This window comes from Cydia pomonella, chromosome 11 (assembly GCF_033807575.1).
Source record: "Cydia pomonella isolate Wapato2018A chromosome 11, ilCydPomo1, whole genome shotgun sequence".
In the NCBI taxonomy this organism is placed as follows: domain Eukaryota; kingdom Metazoa; phylum Arthropoda; class Insecta; order Lepidoptera; family Tortricidae; genus Cydia; species Cydia pomonella.
This window is the reverse complement of record NC_084713.1, coordinates 19,847,360-19,856,691: the sequence shown is the minus strand read 5'-3', so window position 1 is coordinate 19,856,691 and position 9,332 is coordinate 19,847,360. Positions and strand designations below refer to the sequence as shown.

At 41.7% G+C, this 9,332-nt stretch overlaps 1 protein-coding gene across 1 annotated transcript; it reads left to right on the top strand.

The window, feature by feature from the left end:
- The first annotated feature begins 2,156 nt into the window (after nucleotides 1–2,156).
- On the top strand, nucleotides 2,157–7,830 carry LOC133523052 (uncharacterized). The gene is made up of 2 exons (XM_061858559.1): nucleotides 2,157–3,244; nucleotides 7,583–7,830. Exons 1-2 carry the CDS (start codon nucleotides 2,473–2,475, stop codon nucleotides 7,642–7,644), a joined length of 834 nt encoding a protein of 277 aa, XP_061714543.1. The 5' UTR covers nucleotides 2,157–2,472; the 3' UTR covers nucleotides 7,645–7,830.
- Nucleotides 7,831–9,332: the final 1,502 nt, after the last annotated feature.

Sequence of the window (9,332 nt, the reverse complement as noted above, 5' to 3'; positions counted from 1 at the left end):
GCCTCAAGCAAGTGTTTCACATGATCTTCGATACCGCGTACGCACACTGGACGTAGCAGCCTCAGCCTCAGCCCCACTAGGCGCAGTGAAGTGGTGGTGAGTTATCTATCGGTAGCTACCGCGTACACACACTGGATGCAGCGGACTCCAACCACGTCGTTGCGGCTCTCAGACGGACGCACTCAGGTCCAACATGTAAAGCATTAAACATTTTACACTTTATTTATTTAACATATACACAAATATGTATTTATATATGGGTTAGACTTTGGTTGGAATTGCATTAACATGAACTTCAATTAAAATGAGACACGTGTGCATTGCGTCACGAATATGAATTTCATGTATATAATGAGGTAATTATAGTATGATAATAACTGTAATTTCCGAGTAACAACTTGGACTAGGCTCAAAATTAGAGCCTAGTCCTATCCACAGTTTCATCTTATCCGCTGAGTTAACATTGATATATTTACGACCACCTCTTTAAAACCATTACGTACTATAAAAACACTATATGTAATTATAGTCTACTATGATAATACAAAAACTCCAATTTGGATTTAAGCACTAGGAGTATTGATAAAGATAAAAAATAAGTTTATTGCACACAAAACAGTATATGAATCGGTCCAGAATTGGTGTGACATCGGGTGAGTGCATAGCATGGTTACATAACAGAGTTTCCAGCGGTCCCCGCACTAAGCTAGGCCTGTACCGCGAGAGACCAAGTATGCATTTGTGTGTCATGTGTGACAGTTGGAATATAGAGAAGGAATATAACCCAAACATACATTAGGAGTGATTGAACATTTGCCAAATCGTCGTACTGTAAAAGTTGCCTGTAATCAGATCTTTGTTGTTTGCATATCCTTTCACAAATTCAAATCAAAATTGCTGTTAGTAATTAGATTATTTTTGAATCTCGCAATTGGCTTCCAAGTGACCATGCCTTTTGCATTTGGTACCCTTAACAATTTATTTGACCATAATAATCCTAGTATAGCTCTACTGTAATGTTATTATATAATTTGTGCTCAAATAAGCATTACAGTAGCCATGTAAACGTCTAAAATGCTACTATAGAACTAGCTTAAAATACAAATCGTTATAAAAATGCTGTCGGCCATAATACGGCGGCAGTGTTTCAGGTTTAAGTTTCCAGCGACTTATAAACATAATATTGTAATAAATTTATGAATTGAATTATATTAAAAAGAGGTACTGCAAGTGGCGGGATCGATGGGGCGTTCGAATCAGCGTAAGACAGTTAGTTTGTTTTTTTTAAACTTGGCGGATTTTTACTTTTACAGACCTTTTGGTGTGTAAAACTGTCGACTCATAAAGAGTATGCAGGAGCAAACACCCTCAGCACGAACTAAACCACTCGTTTCGATACAGTTAGTAAATATTCTCCGCATATTTCTAGATAGAAAGTACGCAGAGTAGCTGAATCTTCGGGTAACATAAACCGCGTCCTATCGAATCTATCAAATAAACAAAAATCAAACTTGGGACTTGATGAAAGACACACGCTGGCGTGATCTATCTCGTTGCCACCGGCATCTAGCGAACGGTATTTGCATACTAATGTCTAATACATGCTATGAAATTGCGAAAGACTAACGCTTGCGCGATCTAACTCGACGCTAGCGCCATCTAGCTTGCAATTGGGTAAACTTTCCATATTGGAAGTGGTGTTAAGTTATAGTACATATTTATATATCTGTTCGATCGATAATTTTCGATCTATGTATAAATAACAAGCATCTATTTATTTATTTTTTAACTAGATTAGGTATAATGGTAACTAAATGAGCTCTTGACTGTATGCGGTATTCATTTTCAATGTTAGTTGTTATTTTATTTATTTTTTTTGTTTTTGAAAACTCACAGCTAAAGTAACAAAATAAGTTTCAAAATAAAAACAGTAAGCCAATTTCACATGTAGAAACTGCGTAAAGTATATGACGTGCGAAATTGCAAAATTAATAATAACTATTATGCTTACAATTATGTTGCTTTACAGTGAGACTGAGTTTTTAAACATTGAACGAGAAGAACAAAAGAGAAAGAAATAAGATGAAATTGTGTTAACAGTATCACAGAACAGATCGATGTGATCATGCTATTTGCAAAGCTGATTAAAGGTATAGGGACATTTGCCAAGTCAGCTCATATTCAAGTGCGCGTGTACCGCGATATGAGCTGACTAGGCAGTGCCCGCGGCTACAGTGCGGGCCCCCCCCCCGCTACATGTAAACCAGTCTCACCTTAACCATCGGTCATATAACACTTGCCGATTTTCATGTAATTATAATATAATATAATCAGATTAGTAAATACAGTGTTTCGTTAACCTCGCTACCCCACCTTCAGGAACTATACAATATACCCTAAAGTGGTGACCCCGACTGAACGTTGGTAGCGTAGGTTGTTATTCGGACTTTTGTGGTTTAATGTTACGTGAAAATGACCGATGAAGAGAAGACTCCGGCGGCCTTGCAACTACAGGACATCGTGGTGCCACGCTCTGCCGAGGTCATGGCGATCTCGGTGTCGAGCCGTATTCCAGACTTCTGGGTTGACCAGCCCAGAGTATGGTTTATACGCACGGAGGCCGTTTTAACGCCACAGAAGATAAGCGACGACGCAAAGTTCGACATGGTGGTGTCCAAGCTGCCGAAGGAAGTCATACTTCGTCTTACGGACTTCCTAACGAACCCACCCTCCACCAACAAATACCAAGAGCTGAAAGCCAAGCTGTTGAAGATGCTAGAAGACTCAAAAAACAGGCAGGTGGAGAAGGTCCTAGGGGAAATGGATCTAGGAGAGCAAAAGCCGTCGCAGCTATTAGCTAAGATGCGCAACTTAGCTAAGGACAGCTTTCCAGACGCGACATTAAGGATAATGTGGCAGAATCATCTGCCCACGGCGGTGCGTGCAGTTTTAGTAGCGTCCAGGGAGACGGACCTTGACACGTTGGCCAGCATTGCCGATGACGTGTCGGAGGCAACAAGAAACCCTCACGTGGCAGCAGTGGCGGCACCACAGGGCCAGGGGCACAGCGCGCCAGCGAGAACCCCAGGAACTGCAGATACAGCGGTGATACTAGCGGAAATCGCCAAACTGAGTGTCCGTATGATGGATCTTGAGCGTTCGAGGCCAAGGACGCGGAACTTCGGACGCAGAGTTAGAGGAGCTCGATCCACATCCAGACACAGGAGTGGAACTCGCCCACGAAGTAGCAGCAACAGGGCAGGAAGAAACCCGGACTGGCTTTGCTTCTACCACTTCCGGTTTGGACAGGCCGCCGCGAAGTGCATCCAGCCTTGCGCATGGGACAAGAAGCAGGGAAACGAGTAACGATGGCACAGAGTTCGGCGGAGACCTGTGCTATCCACACCAGCCGTCGTTTGTGTATAACAGACTTAAATACCGGACTACGTTTTTTAGTTGATACAGGTGCGGATATTTCCCTAATACCGGCGGACAGGAGACTACGCACGGGTGAGTGCACTAATTTAAAACTTTTCGCAGCAAACGGTACGCAAATAAAAACATACGGTGTTAAAGTGTTGTTTTTAGATTTTAAGTTACGAAGGCCATTTCGATGGGAATTTGTGATGGCCGATGTCAAACAACCAATACTTGGGGCCGATTTTTTGAGTTATCATAGGCTTGTAGTTAACCTGAGCGAACAGAAATTACACGACCTTGTAACAGAGTTTAACGTTTCTGCACCGGTCGTCAATAGCAGCCAACCGTCCATTAGTACGGTTGATGGTAATCATCCATTCCACAGTTTATTGTTACAATTCCCTAGCATCACGAAGCCGCCGACGTACAGGGAACCCCCTGCGCACGATGTTGTGCATCACATTGAGACAACCGGGCCACCTACGTTTGCGAGGGCAAGGCCATTACCACCGGACAGACATAAAAGGGTCAAGGAGGAATTTCGCCGAATGCAAGAGCTAGGCATTTGTAGGCCAAGCAAGAGCCAATGGGCTAGCCCGTTAACAGTGGTAACGAAAAAGAACGGCGAAATTCGTCCTTGTGGGGATTATCGTGCCTTAAACGCGCAAACGAAACCCGATACCTAGATTACACGATTTCACCTTCATATTGGCAGGTAAAAAAATATTTTCAAAACTAGATATAAACAGGGCTTATCATTGTATACCGGTAGCCAAGGAAGATATCGAGAAAACAGCAATTATCACAACATTCGGGTTATGGGAATTCCCTGTCATGTCGTTCGGGCTTCGCTGTGCCGCACAAACCTTCCAGCGGTTTATGAATACTTCAGTACTGGAAGGCCTAGATTTCCTATTCAATTATCTAGATGATGTTCTTATCGCAAGCGACAACGAGGCGCAACATAGGGACCATCTTAGACTGGTTTTTGAACGTTTTGCTAAATTCGGAATTACAATTAATTTAGCGAAGTGCAGTTTCGGACAAACGCAGTTAGAATTCCTAGGTCACCAGGTGGACGCATCGGGCATTAAACCGTTAGAGGAAAAGGTTCAGGCTGTAGCACAGTACCCGAAACCGGAGACGGTGGAGCAGTTGCGACGATTTCTAGGCATGCTCAACTTTTATCGGTCTCATATTCCCAAGGCAGCGGCCATACAATCGAAACTTGATCAATATTTAGTAAACACGAAAAAACGCGATAAAACGGCGATAGTTTGGACAAAGGAGACTGAGGAAGCGTTCGAACAGTGTAAAGAAGGCCTTAAAAAAGCCGTTACACTGTCGCATCCTCAGCCCGACGCGGTTCTAGCCTTAATGTCCGACGCGTCATCTAACTGCGCGGGTTCCGCATTACATCAATTGGTCAATGGAAAATGGGAACCATTAGGGTTCTTTTCAAAAAAACTAACGAAGGCCCAGAAAAGTTATTCCGCATATGACTTAGAACTGTTAGGTATTTATTTATCAATGAAACATTTTCGTAAGTCATTTGAGGGCAGACCACTGATAGTTTATACAGACCACAAACCTTTGTGTCATGCGTTCGAAAATATAGGGAAAAGTAGTAGTGAAACGCCGCGACGTACGAGACATTTAATGTTCATCAGCGAGTTCACTACGGATATTCGTCACATAAGCGGAAAGGATAACGTTGTGGCTGATACGCTATCCCGCATAGAGACCATTGTTTGCCCAACCGCTATTAATTACACGGAACTCGCTGACGAACAGGCGCGAGACGAGTACCTAGCGAGCATGACGCAATCAGACCGGCGCGACGGAAACGATACTGTAAACATAAAATTACTCGCAATACCGAATTGTCAAAAGGCTGTATATTGCGAAATATCGTTAAAGGAAGTAAGGCCATATTTGCCCGAAAAGTTTAGGCGCGCTGCGTTTGAAAGCGTCCATTGTCTGAGTCACCCCGGAGTACGCACTACTCGCAAAATGGTGTGTCGAAAGTTCTTTTGGCCAAGTATGAATAAAGACATAAGTCGTTGGGCCCGAGCGTGTATACCTTGTCAAAAGGCGAAAGTTACCCGACACACTGTTTCTGAGTTAGGTACATTTGAAAACGCTGATAGGCTGTCGCATATCCACGTGGACCTGGTCGGGCCGCTTCCGACATCTCCGCATGGAAATCGCTACCTAGTAACGATAATAGATAGGCGTACTAGCTGGCCAGAAGCTTTTCCAATAGCAGACATGACGGCCGAGGTAGTGGCTAAGACGGTGTTTAGCGGGTGGATCGCGCGATACGGTTGTCCGTCGCAGCTCACAACAGATCAGGGACGTCAATTCGAAAGTAACCTATTTAGAGAGCTATCGGATTTGTTAGGCATAAACAAAATCAGAACCACACCCTTCCACCCTCAGAGCAATTCCAAGGTGAAACGTTTCCACAGGAGTCTGAAAGCAGCACTAATGGCCAGAATGAACAATACCTCGTGGGAGGACGAACTGCCGACCGTCATGCTGGGCCTGCGCGCGGCAGGACGAAGCGATAATGACGTAAGTGCCGCAGAGATGTTGTTCGGACGTACGCTACGTTTACCTGGGGATTTCTTTGACACACGTCCCACGGAACCCAGCGATCCAGGTAGTTTAGTAGATAAAATTCGGGAAACAATATCTCAGTACAAACCGGTATCTGCGGGATCACGTAATAACCGCATTTTATTTGTGCATAAGGAATTAGCATCATGTCAATACGTTTTCGTCAGGGATGACACCGTGAGGAAATCATTACAGCCACCCTATATGGGACCTTTTAAAGTGTTAAGTAGAGACGAAAAAGTATTTTTAGTACAATTTCCAAATAGGCAAGCTCGTATCTCAATTGACCGATTGAAACCTGCTTACGTTTGGAACGACGACGTAGCTGCCGACAGCAGCGAGAGTACTAAGGTAAGCGACTCCACTGCAGCGCGAGGCGAGAGCGAAGCTAAGGCGACACCGCGTACCACTAGAAGTGGTAGAGTTATAAACAAACCGGTTAGGTTTTTAATTGACGAATAGATTCGCGGCATATATAGTTTCGCACATAAAACACTAATTGAGGAATTAATATACTATTATGAATTTTTAATGTCGAAATTTTACATTGGTTTACATTCATATTTTACACATTCTATTTTTACACTTATATACAAAACATACATATAATTTTTTTTTTTTATTAAATTGTCCAATTAATTTTAGCATTTATAAGATATTATCGCATATCGGTAAACGCAAGTAATGGTTGACTGACATTATACGGTTATTATGTTGAACTACTTAGTTGTAAATAGCAATAAGAATTGCTGAGAGCTGATGTTATACTTTGGACTTGGTTTTATCTTATTGCTAGCACGAAATTTTGCAAAATGATGTGCTGTGACATTGCGTAATTGTTTTGTGTATGTATTTAAAGTAGAATATTGTAATGTTTGTTGAAACTACTTCACTTGCTTGTGCGCAACACGTACATTTTTCAGTTTATACTGTAAACAAATTTTGAATTATTAATGAAAATGGGCTATAACCAAAGTAAAGAAGAAGCACCTAGCAGCAACATAGCAATAGCTGAAGTCCACAGTGTCACTGGTCAAGTGGACACGAAACTGAATTATTTCGGAATGGTGCTCATAGTAATCGCTATCATATTGACCTTATTTCTTTTATACTTCGTACAAGCGAAGTGCAGGCACTGTATGCGCACCTGGTTACAAAAAGCTGTAAACAAGGTTCAACCGACAGCAGTGGTTGTACATAGGGAACAACCGCAACCGAAACAACAACCGGTAATTTATTAGTGAAGTGAAGTGCAGTAAAACAAGTGTTGTGTAACTAAACTTTATTTCAGTCTTTATGTCTTTAATAATAATGTCTGTATGTTTAAATTGTTGTACTTATGTTTAAAAAACCTTTGGTACATCATTCTAAAAATAGCTAACTGTAATGTGTTAATATTATACATGTGACGGCTTGTGGACACGCATCGCGCTATGTCAGCGTGATACGTGCCTACATGTCATTCGAGTACATACACTGATTAGCCATAACAATGTAAGGCTAGAGTCACACGAGTGGAGTTAAAGAAGGATCCCACAAGAGAGATCATTGTATTTTTATGATATTTTTTTTTTGTTTCAAAAAAAGGGGGAAGTAATATAGGGACATTTGCCAAGTCAGCTCATATTCAAGTGCGCGTGTACCGCGATATGAGCTGACTAGGCAGTGCCCGCGGCTACAGTGCGGGCCCCCCCCCGCTACATGTAAACCAGTCTCACCTTAACCATCGGTCATATAACACTTGCCGATTTTCATGTAATTATAATATAATATAATCAGATTAGTAAATACAGTGTTTCGTTAACCTCGCTACCCCACCTTCAGGAACTATACAATATACCCTAAAAAGGACTTAGCAGCTCAGAAAAAATATGAGTTTTTCCTATAATTAGTATGAAGGAAGGAAATATGGAACGTTCGTTTGGTGCGAGAGGATAGACGTGAGGGGACTGATTACCATAAGTTCGCTAGCAGGTCAGGACAGTCTACATGGTCCTGAGCGATTTTCATAATATAAATTACATCAGATATATTCAGCCGGATTTAAAGAGGTAGCAGGAGGAGTTTGGCACAATGCTGTAACTTTATTTTGAATTTTTGAATTTATATCTCAGAAAACAAATATACTTTTTTTTATTCTTTCTACTTTTGAAATATAGGTGTCATAACAAGTGTTCCAAACCTGAGAGGCGTATTCCAGATGGCTCCTTACAAATGCGCAATAGACAATTTTAATTGATTTTAGGCTTTTAAGGTTCTTACACGATCTTATGATAAAACCAAGTGCCTTGAAAGCTTTGTTGACTATTGAATCAACGTGCCGATCAAAGATCAACTTATTATCCATTACGACACCCAAGTCCCTTATTTCACTACACTTAGCTATAACCTCATTTTTAACAAATAGAATAAAAGACATTACGCTTACGAGTAAAAGAGATGGCAAAGCATTTGAACACATTTATATCTAGTTTATTATTAGCACAATATCGATCTAGTCTAAGGAGATCTTGAAGGTAAGTAGAGCCGAGAGTGTTATTAACACGTTCCCTGTGTACCTAGGAACCAGAAATTGAGTCCTCACGTGCAATTTTGTGTTTTTGTAAATACCTTTTATACAGTATGTATGTTGATATTTAGGCATAAAAAAGATAGTCATGAAGACCGTTTTTCCTAATTTCCCATTTTTCCGAGTGCCCCACATGCGATGCATACACGTATGAGCTTCTAAACTGGTGCCCAAAATGTGATGCATGCACGTGCTAGCTCACTACTCAGTGCACCACATGTCATTCATGCACGCTTCAAGGCAATTTGACGTTTCTCTCGATTGATGTTTTGGTTTTATCAACATGCCACGATCATCAAATGGCAATGTCCACTGGATTCAGGCCAGTCATGAAACCCAAGATTGTATTAGATTAAAATCGCGGCAAGAAAGGCATTGATATAGCTGATCAGGTGGCAAGCTACAATTCGCCTGTACGCAAGACTTGTTTCTGGTATAAAAAAAATTGCGGCTGATCTAATGTCCCTTGCAGTTGTTAATGCAATTATAATCTACAAGGACATCAATGCCACGAGGAAATTATTAGTCATCTTCTTGGTATTAAAGATTCCGAACCTTCGGCTGGGCCATCGATTCAGTCTACCTTACCCCGCCGCCATGAACTGACCAAAATTCCAAGCCGTAACAATAAAATTTTTCGTAAACGTTGCATTGGGTGCTACAAATTAATGACTGAACAGGGTAGGACGCCTACAGAAGCTCGCAAAAGGGCGAAACAAAC

What these genes read in the sequence shown, in the direction of transcription:
- LOC133523052 (XM_061858559.1), top strand. Translation starts at nt 2,473, where the DNA reads ATGACCGATGAAGAGAAGACTCCGGCGGCCTTGCAACTACAGGACATC. An exon ending in GAGTGGAACTCGCCCACGAA is followed by an intron (nt 3,245 to 7,582) that starts GTAGCAGCAACA and finishes GGATCCCACAAG; the next exon opens with AGAGATCATTGTATTTTTAT.